Source organism: Poromitra crassiceps, assembly GCF_964638095.1.
Source record: "Poromitra crassiceps genome assembly, chromosome: 10".
NCBI lineage: Eukaryota > Metazoa > Chordata > Actinopteri > Beryciformes > Melamphaidae > Poromitra > Poromitra crassiceps.
In genome coordinates this window covers 34,737,134-34,755,102 of record NC_139631.1, presented here as the reverse complement: position 1 = coordinate 34,755,102, position 17,969 = coordinate 34,737,134, and the positions used below count along the sequence as shown (strand labels likewise).

Genomic DNA, 17,969 nt, shown 5'->3' with positions numbered 1-17,969 from the left:
CCAATTTAGATGAAACCACGCCCACTTCCGTATGACGGAACCCTCGGCAGAACCAGCCATTGGGTCATCTTGTCACTTTTTGGATAAGATAGCAAAACCGCAACCTAAAAAAGTGTATTAACCTAACACCTAACTGTAACTTCAAACATAGATAATTAAATTTTTATTCTTTTATTTGATTATTTTGTGATTACCGAAGATAACATCGATTTTTGCTCCTTGTACTGCTGGCAGGCTGTAACCCGCCAGTCTACAACTCTTCCCGGATCAGCGGGGTGGGGGGTAGAGCAACAGCCAGGACAGCAGGGGTAATTGGCCAAGTACAATTGCGGAGACAAATCCGGGGAAAAAAAGAGTTGGGAACCACTGGTGTAGAGCAACTAGAATCTGGAATAAAATCTGATAAAATAAATGTAACACTTCCGATGGAGAACCAAAGAACACAGGGTGAACTTTTACCTGCAGTCTAAATAGAGAAAATTACTAGAGCTCGCCTACTTTGAGGTAAAGCAAAATAAGAAGAAAAAAGTTGCCTATTTCAGCTCAGCACCAGCGCTTTCAAGCCCTCAACATGTTAGTTGGTGGACATGTCCCTAACTGTGCTGGCCCACTGTTACAGAGACCTTCACAGGTAAAATATTCAGAGACCATTCATCCGAACAAGTATAAAAGTATGGAAACAGCCTCTCAGTGAAAGTGTGTGTGAAGGTGTGTATGTGTGTGTTAGTATCAGGATCAGAGAAGGACAGCCTTCCTCTGTTCCAGTCAAGATGCACTCTGACCTTCTGGGGCTTCTTCTCAACTGAGAGATCAGTATCAGCTGATAGCGAGACTGCTCTGTATACACCCCCACTGAACCTTATTATCCATAATCCAGAGTGTATAAAATCTCCCAGTCCGTGCCTCTGGACAGATTCTAGTGCCACACCTACATCCCAGTTGCCACTGTATCCAACCTCAACAACCCAGCTGTGAGTTCCTGAGTTGAAGCCCTCAGAGCCGAGGACAGAGCACGAGTCAGAAAACCTCTCTGGATTTTGAGGAAGAAGATGCTCTCCATCTTCAAATGCTACACTGGTCAGATCTTCAGACAGGACGAGGTATGGATCAGCAGTGTTCTGGTCCAGAATCACAGGCGTGTAGGAGACCATCTCCTTCATCTTATTCCAGACTGTGAACCTCAGGTTGCCCAGGTGTTTGGCCTCATCCATCAGAGCTCCTGAGACCGGCAGCTGTGGATCCTCCAGAAGGGTGTGCTGGACTCTTTGCACTGTAGCCTTATAGTTCTGCAGGAACCAGACAGCATCTTCAACATCTACAGCTCTGATTGTGTCTGAAAGAGCTGCCATCTCTCTGCTCAGACCCTCAATGTCCTCCTTCATCATCTGACTCTTCTGCTCCTCTTCCTCCCTCAGTGCAGCGATCCTGGCCTCCTTTTCCTCTTGTAGAAATTGGTGAAGCTTCATAAACTCCTCATTAATCTGCTTCTCTATGCGTCGGGCCTGGAACTTAATGTGTTCTGATATTTTATCACAGTTTCCTTTAACTTCATGGAAGAGCTCCAGTTTCTCCTGTAAGGGCTTCAGTGACTCCTGAAGTTCCTTCTTGTGATGGCGTGCAGCTTCCTCGATGGGTCTGAATCTGTGGTCCGTGTGTGTTTCTGAATCTCGACAGATGATACACACTGGCTGCTGATGGTCCAGACAGAAGAGCTTGAGTTTCTCAGAGTGCAGACTGCAGAGAAGCTCAGATCCTGCTGAAGCTCGCTGATCTCTCTCCAGTATGAAAGCCTCACACATGTTCTTCAACACCAAGTTACAAGGCGGTTTACTCTGTGAAGATGTAGCCCTACACACTGGACAGGCATGTATTTGTTGACTTCTCCACCATCTCTGCAGACAGGCTTTACAGATGCTGTGGCTACACGACAGGATGACTGGATCTTTAAAGATGTCATGGCAGACAGGACAGGAGAGATACTCCTCTGATCTGGAAGCCATTTTCTCTCTCAGTGAAGCTGAAGACAAACCAGACAGACAGAGATGAGTTATTTTAAATGAGGAACAAAAGGGAATTACTGTAGATAGGTAAATATTGTATATTATTAAGACTGTATTTTTTTTTATCTCACGGTTATTGTCATATATCATGAGACCCTTAATCCACACGTCCCATTTCTTGTCCCTATATTTTTATCACACCACACCAGATTTCTTGTGTGCCTTGTTTTAAGTTCTGCCTCTCCCTGTCTGCATTTTACTTTCAGCTCCCAGCTGCATCTGCTCTGCTGGGTTCATCTTTAGAATTTACCAGTATGAAGATGTTCTGTCTGACAGCCTGGGCTAGTCTAGGAAAAATGTCCATGTGGTCCCAAATTATCCTAGATGCAAAGTTGAGGTTTGATTGAAATAAGTGCTGCCTCCATCAATGTGCCTATTAGCCTGTATGTTGCATTATGCCGAATTGAAGGCATCTCATAACAATTCTAAATAGCTCTTCGCTCATATTAAACCTTGCCTATAAGCAGGCCAATTTTTTTTTAACTGAGTTTCCAGTCCTCTTCATACAGACACAAGACCATCACATATCATGGCGTCCTGAGCTGAATGTCCGATGTTCGTCCTACTAGACCCCCCCCCCCCCCCCTGATTTTTTTATCTCATTTTTATCCCCCATTAGTGGTCATTTGGGAGGATCACGCAGCTTCACGCTATTCCAACGAGTTCCCCTCCCTCCAAACAGGCGCCCCTAATGACCAGAGGAGGCACCACATCAGCGACCAGGATATTGCATGTTTTGTTGTGGGGTTCCTATATGAAGGAAACCCCCAGGGGGCACGGGGAGAACATGCAATCTCCACACAGAAAGGCCCTTTTGACGACCCCACCCGGGCGGTGGGCACTCGAGGACAATGCGGACGGGCACGCACTCCTTCAGCGCTCACAGCGTCCCAGGTGGGAATCGAACCCAGGACCTTCTAGCTGTGAGGCGACCGCGCTTACCACTGTAAGATCCTACTAGATTCTTGCGTCTAGGTATTAAAACCTGAGCCAGAAACTTGAAGTGAAGACGCTATCCGATGCCCATCATATTCCTTTAAATAAATATAGTTGCCGCTTCCAAATTGTTGCATAAAATCCACTTGTCTGTCTTTGAAAACCCCCAAATAATTCATTCATTCAGTATGAGCGAGAAGCGCTAGCGGGGTAAGGTGACTGTGAGTAAAGTTTAAACCTTGTCCCAGTTGAAGACATTCTTTGTTAACCTACTAGATTTTGATACTTAGGCTACTAAACATCTAAACAAAACATCACACATCAGAAATATAGCTAAATACTTACAGTAAATAGTCGTTTAACTTTTGAGCAGATTTAATGCCGTTTACTCACAACTGTTCCGTGTTGGTGGGAGCTGATATTTGGCGCGCACACATGCGCACGCACGACCGGAACACCACGCCGGACGCACTTTGACCTCGGACAAGATGGCGGCCGGGTCAGAATATTCGTGAGCGGTCCCCCCTTTCGTTAGTCTCTTAAAACAGACTGTATCATCTACATCCGGCGAATGCAGCTATATACAGTCTGTACGTTACATAGATATGGTACGTTACACCCCCAGAACATGCACAAGGAAGTTGGGAAAAAAAACTTTCAGACTGGAAGGAAGTTCTACGGAATCCGACCAATCACGACACGCGAATGCGGCATATTGGATTCTGATTGGACTAATGAGCGGAAGACCCGCCTTTCTGCTTCCCATTCCGGTTGGTGCATGATTCTCCCCCACGAAGTACAGACGGTATGGCGGAAGCATTTGAAAATTGCGGAAGCCAACTCGTCTGTTCTAAGAGACTACCCTTTCGTTAGCGTTAGTATAGTTTTGACCAACAGAAGACTTTGTATGGATGATATTATCACGAATATATAAAGTTGAGACGAGGCTCCGTTTAGCACTGAGAGGAGGAAGAAGCTCTCTTATGGACTCAGATGAATGGGTTAGCTGTGGAGCTATTGAGCTAAGGTTTATAATGCAGCTTTGAAGAACAACGTTTGTCATTAAAACTGTATGGACATCTCTAATGTTCAAAAGGGGTACTTGATAGGGTTGGCGAACTAGCGACTAACTGCGTCTGTTGAGATATTTGGGCTGTTTGAAAGAAGATAGAGTACGAGGAGGAAGCTTCTTTGCCTGAGTCTAGACCTTCGGATCTTCCCACTCCACTGAGTTGACCGACTGCTTCTGAAGAAGGAAATGGAGTGTAACGAGTTAACCATTCAGTCTGATATCAGGGTAGAATCGTCTCGTTCCAAAAAGAACGAGCAACAACGAAAGCTGCTGGACACGGTTTTAAATCCTGAAGTGCGGTTACAAAGAGCAGACACAGAGACCCCACACATTAAAGAGGAACAGGAGGAACTCTGGATCAGTCAGGAGGGAGGGCAGCTTCAGGAACACAGAGACTCTGGATCAGTCAGGAGGCAAAGCAGCTTCAGGAGGACACAGAGACTCCACACATTAAAGAGGAACAGGAGGAACTCTGGATCAGTCAGGAGGGAGGGCAGCTTCAGAAGGACACAGAGAACCCACATATTAAAGATGAACAGGAGGAACTCTGGATCAGTCAGGAGGGAGGGCAGCTTCCAGGGCCGGAGGAGGAGGCTGATATCACCAAGTTCCAATTCACTCCTGTTTCTGTGAAGAGTGAAGATGGGGAAGAGGAATCTCAGTCCTCACAGCTTCATCAAAGCCAAACTGAGGAGAAGAGAGAGGCAGAGCCTCAAGCCAGCAGCTCAACTGAACAGATGAAAACACGCTGATGGAGAGGACCATGGACATGGAGCATCAGAACCAGCCAGTGCTGGCAAAACCTCAGACTCTTCTGAGACTGAAGACAGTGACTTTTGGCCAGAAACTAGTGAACCTCAGTCAGGTTTAGACTCACAGAAAAACAGGTTTAGACTCACAGACAAACAGTGAAATTGTTGGGAATAAATACTTTAGTTGTTCAGTTTGTGGTAAAAGATTTGTTGAGAACAGACACGAGAGTCCACACAAGAGAGAAGCCATTTCATTGCTCAGTCTGTGGTTAAAGTTTTAGTCAGAAAAATCACTTGAAGACAGACGAGAGTCCACACAGGAGAGAAGCCATTTAAATGCTCAGTCTGTGGTAACAGTTTTTGTCGTAAAGGAAACTTGAAACAACACATGATAGTCCATACAGGAAAGGGACGATTTAAATGCTCAGTCTTTGGTAAATGTTTTAGTTATAAAGGAATGCTGAGACACACATGATAGTCCACACAGGAGATAAAGTGTTTAAATGCTCAGTCTGTGGGAAATGTTTTGGTTATAAAAAAAAAACCCTGAACAAACACATGATAGTCCACACAGGAGATAAACCATTTAAATGCTTAGTCTGTGGTAACAGTTTTGCTCGGAGCCAAACCCTGAACGTACACATGATAGTCCACACAGATGATTTACCATTTTCATGCTCAGTCTGTAGTAACAGTTTTGGTCGTAAAGACACCTTGAAACAACACATGATAGTCCACACAGGAAAGGAACGGTTCAAATGTTCAGTCTGTGGTAAATGTTTTAGTTATAAAGGAAAACTGAAGGAACACATGAGAGTGCACACAGGACATCAACTGTTTAAATGATCAGTCTGTGGGAACAGTTTTGCTCATAACCGAACCCTGAAGGTACACATGATAGTCCACACAGGAGATAAACCATTCAATGCTCAGTCTGTGGAAAATGTTTTGGTCATCCTCAATCCCTGAGGAGACATGATACTCCACACAGCAGAGTTCACTTAATATTGGGCTAGACAATATTTCAATATCATTGTCTATCAGTTGAAACATATTGTGAGACCATTGATTGATTGTCATAACAATTCCGTTCTAAATTAATTATAAAATGCGAATCGTCTCAAAATTAGATTAAACAAATTAGAGAATATCATTTTAAAATTATGTTTGTATGAATGTATCATATATCCTGCATTTCAATTTAAATGCAATGGGGCAAAGAGTCTCCACCCCCTTTGGCGTTGGTAATGGAGTTTGGCAGGGGGGTGCTCTCCCCAGCTCTCTTTAATTTATATATGGATAATCTATCTGATCAGCTAAGAGGCTGACTGGTTGTATGATCGGCAACACCTTGGACACAAAAACACATAATTGTCCTTCATTTAACTAATAATTATTTTATATTGTTGCTTTTAATTCATTGATCCGGATTTAATAATTATTTTGTTGTCATGTATTTTTTATGTAGTTTTTTTTGCTTGTTTTAATGTTTTGCATGTAAAGCACTTTGAGCTGCATTATGTATGAAAGGTGCTATACAAATAGTTTATTATTAAGTGTGAATTTGACATTTTGCCAACTGAACAGCAATCCATCACTATCTCTATCTCATGCTCTCTTCCCACAGTTAAAGCAATGCCATAACTGTTGGTTGAAAACAGTTTGCTTCCATAAAACATTTTCATTCTACAGGGTGTGGGTATCTTGTAGGAATTTGTTAACTTCAATGTATCCATTCCCTCCCTTGTTTTTATGTACAGTGCAACGTTATAATTATAACAAACTGTATGAACAACAAAGTAACTTTTGCCTAATTTGATGACAAAGATAATTTCTTCATAGAACAGGCATTGATAAAATAATGGAAAATTCATCATGGTGACACAAAATCTTTATTTTCCTGGGATCAGTTCACACAAACGCAAATATATTCCAATCCAAAGATAATCAAAATGTGGGGAGAATGGACGAGTCATGTAACTGAACGAATTTATCGATCATATTTAGCCAAAATAGAAAAAAATCAACAATGTTTGCACAACGCATACTAAATAAATACACTTAACCAATGTCTTTAAGGCGTTTGATTATACAATACTGTATGAATTCAGTCATCCATTTCAAATGAAGAAACCAGTTGAATAGTCAGAATGTAGTAGTTTGCTGTCACTAGTGTAAAACAACAAATCTATAGAACAGGCACTGGACAGTCCTGGCAGGGGGTCTCCCTGCCCAGTGCATGCTGCCTGGGATACACAGCAGCCCCTCATCACCCTGAGCAGGAGACCTCTATTGTTTTTCCAACGCAATTTATATGAAACCACGCCCACTTCTGTATGACGGAACCCTCAGCAGAACCAGCCATTGGGTCATCTTGTCACTTTTTGGATAAGATAGCAAAACCGCAACCTAAAAAAGTGTATTAACCTAACACATAACTCTAACTTCAAACATAGATAATTAAATGTTTATTATTTTTATTTGATTATTTTGTGATTACCGAAGATAACTTATCGATTTTTGCTCCTTGTACTGCTGGCAGGCTGTAACCCGCCAGTCTACAACTCTCCCCGGATCAGCGGGGTGGGGGGTTAGTCCAGGCATTTTATGCAACTATGTGGGTCAACCTCACACTAATTGCAACAAAACCAAACTCAACTGATTTTGTATCCTCAATATGTCCTCAATGAAGGAAAAAAAGTGTTAAGGAAATGTATGAAGGGAAAGTTTTGAAAATGACCTAAATATGATGGGTAGCCTACCAAAAACGTTTTTTTTTTTTTTTTTATGTGCCATAAATCTCATCACTTATGTATCATCACGTATGTGTTTTTTGCTTCAAGGAGAAAAAAATTATTTAAAAAAAAATGTAAAAAAAAAAAAAAAAAAAAAACGTTTTTGGTAGCATCATATAGGTCATTTTCAAAACTTTCCCCTCATACATTTCCTTAACACTTTTTTTCCTTCATTGAGGACATATTGAGGATACAAAATCAGTTGAGTTTGGTTTTGTTGCAATTAGTGTGAGGTCAAGTGACATTTTTACTGGACTAGGTAGTGCAACAGCCAGGACAGCAGGGGTAATTGGCCAAGTACAATTGCGGAGACAAATCCGGGAAAAAAGAAAGAAAGTTGGGAACCACTGGTGTAGAGCAACTAAGAATCTGGAATAAAAATCTGATAAAATAAATGTAACACTTCCGATGGAGAACCAAAGAACACAGGGTGAACTTTTACCTGCAGTCTAAATAGAGAAAATTCCTAGAGCTCGCCTACTTTGAGGTAAAGCAAAATAATAAGAAAAAAAAAGTTGCCCATTTCAGCTCAGCACCAGCGCTTTCAAGCCCTCAACATGTTAGTTGGTGGACATGTCCCTAACTGTGCTGGCCCACTGTTACAGAGACCTTCACAGGTAAAATATTCAGAGAACATTCATCCGAACAAGTATAAATGTATGGAAACAGTCTCTCAGTGAAAGTGTGTGTGAAGGTGTGTATGTGTGTGTTAGTATCAGGATCAGAGAATGACAGCCTTCCTCTGTTCCAGTCAAGATGCACTCTGACCTTCTGGGGCTCCTTCTCAACTGAGAGTTTAGTATCACCTGATAGCGAGACTGCTCTGTATACACCCGCACTGAATACACCCGCACTGAACCGTATTATCCATAATCCAGAGTGTATAAAATCTCCCAGTCCCTTCCTCTGGACAGATTCTAGTGCCACACCTACATCCCACTGTCTGTTACTGTCTCCAACCTCAACAACCCAGCTGTGAGTTCCTGAGTTGAAGCCCTCAGAGCCGAGGACAGAGCACGAGTCAGAAAACCTCTCTGGATTTTTAGGAAGAAGTTGCTCTCCATCTCCAAATGCTACACTGGTCAGATCTTCAGACAGGGCGAGGTATGGATCAGCAGTGTTCTGGTCCAGAATCACAGGCGTGTAGGAGACCATCTCCTTCATCTTGTTCCAGACTGTGAACCTCAGGTTGCCCAGGTGTTTGGCCTCATCCATCAGAGCTCCTGAGACCGGCAGCTGTGGATCCTCCAGAAGGGTGTGCTGGACTCTTTCCACTGTAGCCTTATAGTTCTGCAGGAACCAGACAGCATCTTCAACGTCTACAGCTCTGATTGTGTCTGAAAGAGCTGCCATCTCTCTGCTCAGACCCTCAATGTCCTCCTTCATCATCTGACTCTTCTGCTCCTCTTCCTCCCTCAGTGCAGCGATCCTGGCCTCCTTTTCCTCTTGTAGAAATTGGTGAAGCTTCATAAACTCCTTATTAATCTGCTTCTCTATGCGTCGGGCCTGGACCTTAATGTGTTCTGCTATTTGATCACAGTTTCCTTTAACTTCATGGAAGAGCTCCAGTTTCTCCTGTAAGGGCTTCAGTGACTCCTGAAGTTCCTTCTTGTGATGGCGTGCAGCTTCCTCGATGGGTCTGAATCTGTGGTCCGTGTGTGTTTCTGAATCTCGACAGATGATGCACACTGGCTGCTGATGGTCCAGACAGAAGAGCTTGAGTTTCTCAGAGTGCAGACTGCAGAGAAGCTCAGATCCTGCTGAAGCTCTCTGATCTCTCTCCAGTATGAAAGCCTCACACATGTTCTTCAACACCAAGTTACAAGGTGGTTTACTCTGTGAAGATGTAGCCCTACACACTGGACAGGCATGTATTTGTTGATTTCTCCACCGTCTCTGCAGACAGGCTTTACAGATGCTGTGGCTACACAACAGGATGACTGGATCTTTAAAGATGTCATGGCAGACAGGACAGGAGAGATACTCCTCTGATCTGGAAGCCATTTTCTCTCTCAGTGAAGCTGAAGACAAACCAGACAGAGATGAGTTAAATGAGGATCAAAAGGTAATTACTGTAGGTAGGTATTGTATATTACTAAGACTGTATTTTTTCTAATCTCACGGTTATATCGTGAAACCCTAATCCATACCTTCTTGTCCCCATATTTTTATCACACCACACCAGATTTCTTGTGTGCCTTGTTTTAAGTTCTGCCTCTCCCTGTCTGCATTTTACTTTCAGTTCCCAGCTGCTCTGCTGGGTTCATCTTTAGAATTTACCAGTATGAAGATGTTCTGTCTGAGGAAAAACGTGCATGTGGTCCCAAATTATCCTAGATGCAAAGTTGAGATTTTATTGAAATAAGTGCTGCCTCCAATGTGCCCATTAGCCTGTATGTTGTGTTGTGCCGAATTGAAGGCATCGTCATCTCATAACAATTCGAAATAGCTCTTCGCTCATATTGAACCTGGCCTATAAGCAGGCCCATTTTTTTTAACTGTGTTTCCAGTCCTCTTCATACAGACACGAGACCGTCACATATCATGGCGTCCTGAGCTGAATGTCCGATGTTCGTCCTACTAGATTTGATTGATTGGTTTTCTTTATTGAAGTGTCATGCTTCCAATGAAGCCCAGCCCCTATGGGCTTACAGGACACTTTTACTGTTCATCATTTAAACAAACAATGATCAAACATAAAACCAACAAAAATACCCAAAATACATACAGTGAAGTTGTACAGCATGAAAACCACAGCCTGAACCTACTTAAAAGAGCTGTGCTTGCCTTCTATTCCAGGCCTTAGAAATAAAGTTAGCAGTCTTAAATAGGCTACCTCAGGTCTTTGCTTTTGCATTTCATCAAATAAGGAAATCCTCAAATCTTCATTATAGAGTACAATAAAACATGAAATTAAACTCATTTTCAACATCCTTTAGTTCACAGACATTGCATAGGCTACTGTTCTCTTCTGCTATAGCTGTGAACTGCCCTACTTCAATGGCAAGAGGCAGGATACTTCTCAGCTGAGCACAAACAACTCTGGTTTCTGTTTAGAAAGGAAGTGACATGCAAAGCATGTTGTGAAAAATATATGCCAGGTCTGCCTCTCTAAAAATGTCCTTTAGCGCTTCTCGCTCAGCGCCCGGCTAGCGGGGTAAAATGTGACTGTGTGTGAGCTTTGTCCCAGTTGAAAGAAGGTCTAAGTAAACCCTAAGTATCAAAATCTACTAGATTTTGATAACAACTAAACAAAACATCACACATCAGAAATATAGCTAAATACTTACAGTAAATAGTCGTTTTGAGCAGATTGAATGCCGTTTACTCACAGCTGTTCCGTGTTGGTGGGAGCTGATATTTGGCGCGCACACATGCGCACGCGCGACCGGAACACCTTCTTCTTCTTCTTCGGATAGCTTTCCGGCAGACTAGATGCCTTACGGCACATTGCTGCCTCTCACTGGTCGGAAATATTACTGTTTATGGTGTTTCTAATTCCACAGGAGTAATCCTGCTGTGGCGGCGATGAATTCAAGGACTGCTTTCACAGACTTGCCTGATTCTCAGTGGGATTCAGCAGGCTCTTCATTGATACAGTCTTTGTGCCCAGCGCCAGTACCGACCAGCGGTACTATGTTTAGCGGTACTATGTTTATCCCATGTTGTTGTCGGCCGTTCTGTATTGGCCGTTGCACCCGTGTATTCTCCTGCCTCTTCCGAGTAAAGCCTGATTACCTCCTCAGCTCGTGTCTCGGTTCTCTGTTAATATTACATGATACAGCCTCTGCTGGCGTGGTGGCAGCGTCGGGTTTATAATCTAGCCCTCTGTTTAACTCCGCTACGCTACATGGTGTTGAACTGCCGTCCAACAGCAGGCTACACCTCACTAGAGCCGAAACTGTGAAGCCTTCACTGTGACAGCACGTGCGCAGCAAACGGGAGAATGGCATCTACTCACCGAGCACCAAAACAGTGGTCTCTCTCCAAAACTGAAAGTATAAACAGCTTTGAAAACTGGAAGCAAAACCTGCTGTACACGCTGTCATTGGACCCTAGCTTTACCCCGTTTTTGGCCGATGGAATCACATGGCAAAAAAAGACAAGGGCCCTCCCACTAAGAGGTTTCCAGGACGACGGTGATGGCGTTCCTGCTGCTAGACGTCAATCTGCACTGCAAAAAAATACCTCACTTGAGCTGATGCTTGGGCAGATTGCCAATTACTGCCCAATCATTTCACGGAGTACACTGGTCAAAAATGCCACATCATTGGAGTTTATATGGCAGGCTATAAGGCAACACTTTGGTTTCCAAGTCACCGGTGCTCAGTTTATTGACTTCTCGGATATTCATCTAGAGGGTGATGAGCGCCCGGAGGACCTCTACCAGCGGCTGATGGCCTTTGTGGAGGACTCATTGTTGCGCACTAATGGCCTCAGCCACCATGGTGAAAAGATGACAGAGGATGAAGAGCTCTCACCCACACTGGAAAACATGGTGGTCCTCACATGGCTAAGGCTCATTCACCCTGGCCTACCCAGACTCGTCAAGCAGAGATACGGCACAGAGCTGAGGTCTCGCACTCTGGCCTCTATCAAACCAGAAATATCGCAGGCCTTGTGTTCACTCCTGGATGAAATCCGTACGTCTGACGACGCAAAAATCTTCCGCACGGGCGTCACTACAGACCTGCGCCGCCCTGCGCCGGGTCCTAAATCCATGTTCAGGGCACCCCCCAGACGGCCCCGTCAAGACAAAGTATGTCCCCTATGCAAGCAGGTGGGCCGCCAAGAGACTCGCCATTTTCTGAGTGAATGCGAGCACCTCCCAGACAATGACCGTCGTTACATCATTAGGGCTCGGCAAATAGTGGGCATCATCGAAGATGGGTCTGACGCTGAGGATGACCTAGGGGGCGGCACACCTCATGACTCCGACGGTGGGACAGCCACTCCAGGTGCCGTGGCCTACCGTGTGCAGACACGTCAATCTCCATACTTTGATGTGTTCCACGGTCACCACGCCGTCCGCATCACGATCGACAGCGGTGCGACTGGCAATATGATACGCCACTCCACAGCGGCGCGCCTCGGATCAAGGATCCTATCCAGTGCGCAGTCTGTTCACCAAGCTGACGGTTCCTCACAGCTGCAGGTGGTCGGTGAGACACGGATCTCCTTCACACGAGGTGACAAGGTCTTCCAGTTTGACGGCCTCGTCGTGGTGAACCTTGATGTTGACATACTCGCTGGCACACCTTTCATGGAGACAAATGACATTGCTGTTCGCCCCGCTAAGAGAGAGGTGATCCTTGGCGATGGCACGGTCTACAAATATGGCTCCTCCGCACCAGCTGAGTCCAGCGCGGCTGCACGCCGTGCGTTTGTGCTTCGTGCCCCTACCCCCTCAAAGACTGTCTGGCCCGGGGAGTTCATCGAGATGCAGCTACCGGATGATGTGCAGTCAGACGCTGAGTACGCTATAGAACCACGCACCGACGCGCTCAGTGCGCGGAAGCTCAGATCGTCCCGGATGTGGCCCCAGCCGAGTATCGTCTCAAGTGTCGCAGGCAAGATTCGCATCCCTAACCTGTCAGCTGAGCCACAGACACTGAAGCGCCATGAACACTTTTGCCAGGTTACCCCTGTCTTCGAGCCTAAGGTTCCCCCCACAGTCAGTCCGCCTCCGTCCCCAGCAGCCACAACATCAGTCAGGACCGACCACTCTTCAGCCGTACAGGTTGATCCTGACAACCTCCTCCCACAGGGGACTGCTGTTCAGTTTCGGGCACTGCACAAGGAATATGATGTGGTCTTTGACCCTAATATCAAAGGCTACAATGGCGCTGCTGGGCCCTTCAAGGCCAAGGTGAACATGGGCCCGGTTGAGCCTCCACAGCGGAAAGGGCGCCTCCCTCTCTATGCCCGGGGCAAACTCATGGAGCTCCAGGCTAAGTTCGACGAGCTGGAGGCGCTTGGCGTGTTTAGGCACCCTGAAGATGTTGGCGTTGTGGTGGAGTATCTCAACCCCTCCTTCCTAGTGAAAAAACACACTGGGGGGACACGTATGGTCACCGCATTTGCCGACGTTGGCCGCTACAGCAAGCCCCAGCCCTCGTTGCTACCCAATGTTGACTCGACCCTCCGCCTCATCGCACAATGGAAACACATCGTAGTCACAGACCTGACCAGCGCCTTCTATCAAATACCCCTTGCACGTGAGTCAATGAAGTATTGTGGTGTTGCAACCCCCTTCAAAGGAGTGCGGGTTTACATGCGGTCTGCAATGGGCATGCCTGGCTCAGAGACGGCCCTGGAGGAGCTCATGTGCCGCGTTCTGGGCCATCTGCTACAGGATGGCGTCGTGGCCAAGCTTGCCGATGATTTGTACTGCGGCGGCGACACACCTCAGGAGCTGTACCACAACTGGAAGAGGGTCCTCCAGGCACTTTATAAATGTGATCTCCGCCTATCTGCAGCCAAGACGATCGTCAACCCCAAGTCCACCTCCATCCTTGGCTGGATCTGGTGCGCCGGCACTCTTACAGCCAGTCCACACCGTGTCAACACCCTGGTCTCCTGCCCTGCGCCGGACACGGTGGGCCATATGAGATCCTTTGTTGGCGCATACAAGGTTCTCTCCCGTGTGCTCCCAAGGTGTTCAGCGTACCTCGCACCACTTGAGGATACCACAGCCGGGCGCCAATCCCCGGAGGTCATCACATGGACTGATGAATTGCGGGAGTCATTTCATAGTGCACAACAGGCTCTCTCATCTGCCCGTGTCATTACTTTGCCTAAGCCATCGGACCAATTGTGGATCGTGACAGATGGTGCGGTCAGACAGCCTGGTCTAGGCGCCACACTGTATGTGTCTCGGGAGGGCAAGCTCCTCCTGGCTGGCTTCTTCAGCGCCAAGCTGCGGGGGTCTCAGACAACATGGCTGCCATGTGAGGTGGAGGCTCTCTCTATTGCTGCTGCCACCAAACATTTCAGCCCCTATGTCATCCAGTCCGAGGTGAACGCTTGTGTCCTTACTGACAGCAAGCCTTGTGTGCAGGCCTATGAGAAGCTCTGCCGTGGCGAGTTCTCTGCGAGTCCCAGGGTGTCAACGTTCCTGTCTGTTGTCAGCCGATTCCAAGCCTCTGTCAGACATGTTGCGGGCTCTGCCATTCTCCCATCAGACTTTGCCAGCCGCAATGCCCCACCATGCGAGGACGAGGGTTGCCAGGTCTGTTCCTTCATCAGGTGCACAGCTGACTCTGTTGTCCGACTGACAACTGTCCAGGATGTGCTAGATGGATCTGTGCGCCTGCCATTTACGAGCCGGCCTGCCTGGTTGGCAATACAATCTGAGTGCCCTGACCTTCGCCGTACCCATGCCCATCTCATTCAGGGCACGAGACCGTCCAAAAAGCTCACTAATATTAAAGATGTCAAGAGGTACCTGAATGTGGCTACCGTCGCGGCTGATGGATTGCTCGTCGTCAAGCGGGATGAGCCCCTCACTCCGTCCTGTGAGTGCATCATCGTCCCTCGGCAGGTCGTGGATGGCCTGTTGACTGCGCTCCACATCCAGCTGGCTCATCCTACGTGCCACCAGCTCAAGACGGTCGTCAAGCGGTACCTGTACGCCCTTGATTTGGACGGGGCGGTGGAGCGTGTCTCTAACGGTTGCCACTCCTGTGCTGCCCTACGCCGCTCACCGAGTGCCAGGGTAGAGCAGTCCACTTCTTCCCCACCTGATGCTGTGGGCCTGTCCTTCGCAGCTGATGTTCTCAAGCGTTCCCGTCAGGTCATACTTGTCCTCCGGGAGACGGTGACATCGTTCACGTCCACTCTGCTGCTGTCAGATGAGCGTCATGAGACATTGCGGGATGCTTTGATACAGCTCTGTATTCAAATACGCCCCATGGATGGTCCCCTGGCAGTCATCCGCACCGACCCCGCCCCTGGCTTCAAGGCCCTCATCAACGAGGGATTCCTGCGACAGCACAGGATCACGTTGGAGCTGGGGCATGCAAAGAACCCCAACAAGAACCCTGTTGCGGAGAAGGCTGTCCAGGAGCTGACGGGCGAGCTCTTGCGCCTCGACCCAGTAGGTGGTGCTGTCACTCCCCTGGCCCTGGCGGTTGCCACGGCTGCATTGAACTCGCGCATCCGCTCACGTGGTCTGTCTTCTCGAGAGATGTGGACCCAGCGGGACCAGTTTTCTAATGCCCAGGTGCCCCTGGCCGACTGCGACTTGGTGGCCACTCAACACCGACAGCGTCTCGCCAATCATCCATCTAGCGAGCGCTCCAAGGCCCCCCTTGCAGAGAGGCGTCCTGACCCTGAAGTTGATGTTGGTGATCTGGTCTACCTCCACTCGGACAGGAACAAGTCCCGGGCACGTGACCGATACCTGGTAGTCTCGGTGGAACCCCCCTTCTGCAATATCAGGAAGTTTACAGGATCTCAACTTCGTGGTGCGTCGTATCGCGTGAGGCTGCCTGACTGCTTCAAGGTTCCGTCTGTCACGTCTGACGGCCTGTGTTCTTCGGCGCCATGTTCTCCTGATGACTCAGGGGATGAGGATTTTCTGCCACCTCCGTGTCTGCCGCCTGTACCCCCTGCTATACCCACTGCAATCTCTGCCCCTGTCGTCGCTGGCAGCCCACTCGCCGTGACGCCCTGCCCGCCTGCCGGCTCTGTCGTCCTGTCCGGGGCGGGGCAGCCCGCTGGGTGTATGGATGCCGATCAGTGCTCCCCACCTGTTCTGGCTGAGCCTGTGTCATCGGTCTCTGGGGGCCCTCGTCAATCGTCGCGCTCCCGGCATCCGCCTGCATGCTTCAAGGACTTTGTGCTTGACTTTTAGTCCCGTCTTTTGTTTGATTTGGGTAACTGTGCACTGTTACTGGGTTGGAGGGTTATTGTTTCTTGTTTGCTTATTGTGACATGGATGCTGACTGCTCAGTTGTTAAAGTGGATGTTGTTAGATAGTGGCCTTGCTTTGGTTTTCATTTGATCTGATTCCCTGTTGATTCTGTGATTATTGGTGTCTCTGTTTCATTGTTTGAAGATAAAAGGGAGTTGCGCCAGTACCGACCAGCGGTACTATGTTTAGCGGTACTATGTTTATCCCATGTTGTTGTCGGCCGTTCTGTATTGGCCGTTGCACCCGTGTATTCTCCTGCCTCTTCCGAGTAAAGCCTGATTACCTCCTCAGCTCGTGTCTCGGTTCTCTGTTAATATTACATGATACAGCCTCTGCTGGCGCAGGCTTAATACAGCAGCATACAGCCTTTCTCTTTCTTGTGTGTAACAGTTACATTCCATGAGTACGTGTTTCACAGTTTGTTGTTTTTTGCATGTTGCACACAATCCATCTTCATGTTTTCCCATATTTGTCAAGTCCCATGCCAGTCCACAGTGCCCCAGTCTCAATCTAGTCATCACAACTGTGTGTCTTCTCTCACTCTCTAAATAACAATGCTCTTTTCTTACACTATTTTGTATATCGAAGTAGTGCTGCCCCTTCTTTTCATTTTCCCACTCATTCTGCCACACAGCTGTTATCCTTCTTTTGATAACGGATCTACACTCACCCAATGGGCACTCTCAGATCGACATCTCTCTTCAGGGACTGAAGTGCGACTATTTAAGAGTGTTACCAGTCAGCCGCTGAGAGGGTACATAGGGATCTGTCCGACACGCTGAGTCCAGAAACAGGAGACATGAGTCCGTAGCTGCATTTTGAGGGTATTTATTTGAACCCACATAAAACACTACATGCTCTGCTGCAAGATGTAGTAGCTAATTGTTGCATAAGCTTAACAAGATATAACATTTAGCATTGCATTGTGTTGCGGTCAACAGAAATTATCAGCTCCTACTTCCCTCTCTCTGACAAACAAAACTGAATGAGAAGCAGGTGTAAGTGATCTTAATTACTGCTGTTCCTCCCCCCCCCCCCCCCCAGTGACACACACACCTCCACAACTCCCCCCAGTGACCGAGTGACAGAGGTGCAAGCAAAACATACTCCTTGCTCCCACATTCCGGCCCCTAATTATTATAACAGAATAATTACAGTACAGAATAATTCATGTAGAAAACATACAAATGATCTTTTTTTTCTTTTTTTTTTCTTTTTTTATGATCAAGTGGAACTGATTTTTAAATCAGTACATGATTCAATGTCCGATTCGATTTCAATGTCCGATTCAACGCGATCTTCAAGTGTCTCTAGGTCAAATCTCTAGGCCAGAGGTTGCTAGCACATAGCCATTTAAGAGCGACCTTGTCCATCATGCTTAAAGTCACGCAACGTCAAAACAAGCAAAGTCAATGAGTAATCCGTCAGGGTAAAAAA

The 17,969-nt window shown here is 46.9% G+C and overlaps 2 protein-coding genes across 2 annotated transcripts; both read right to left on the bottom strand.

The window, feature by feature from the left end:
• Nucleotides 1-593: 593 nt before the first annotated feature.
• On the bottom strand, nt 594-2,000 carry LOC310784406 (E3 ubiquitin-protein ligase TRIM35-like; the record flags this gene model as incomplete). The annotated part of the gene is made up of 1 exon (XM_083645408.1): nt 594-2,000. One exon carries the CDS (start codon nt 1,998-2,000, stop codon nt 594-596), a length of 1,407 nt encoding a protein of 468 aa, XP_083501534.1.
• Nucleotides 2,001-8,194: 6,194 nt separating this feature from the next.
• Nucleotides 8,195-9,619, bottom strand: LOC310784405 (nuclear factor 7, brain-like; the record flags this gene model as incomplete). The annotated part of the gene is made up of 1 exon (XM_083645407.1): nt 8,195-9,619. One exon carries the CDS (start codon nt 9,617-9,619, stop codon nt 8,195-8,197), a length of 1,425 nt encoding a protein of 474 aa, XP_083501533.1.
• Nucleotides 9,620-17,969: the final 8,350 nt, after the last annotated feature.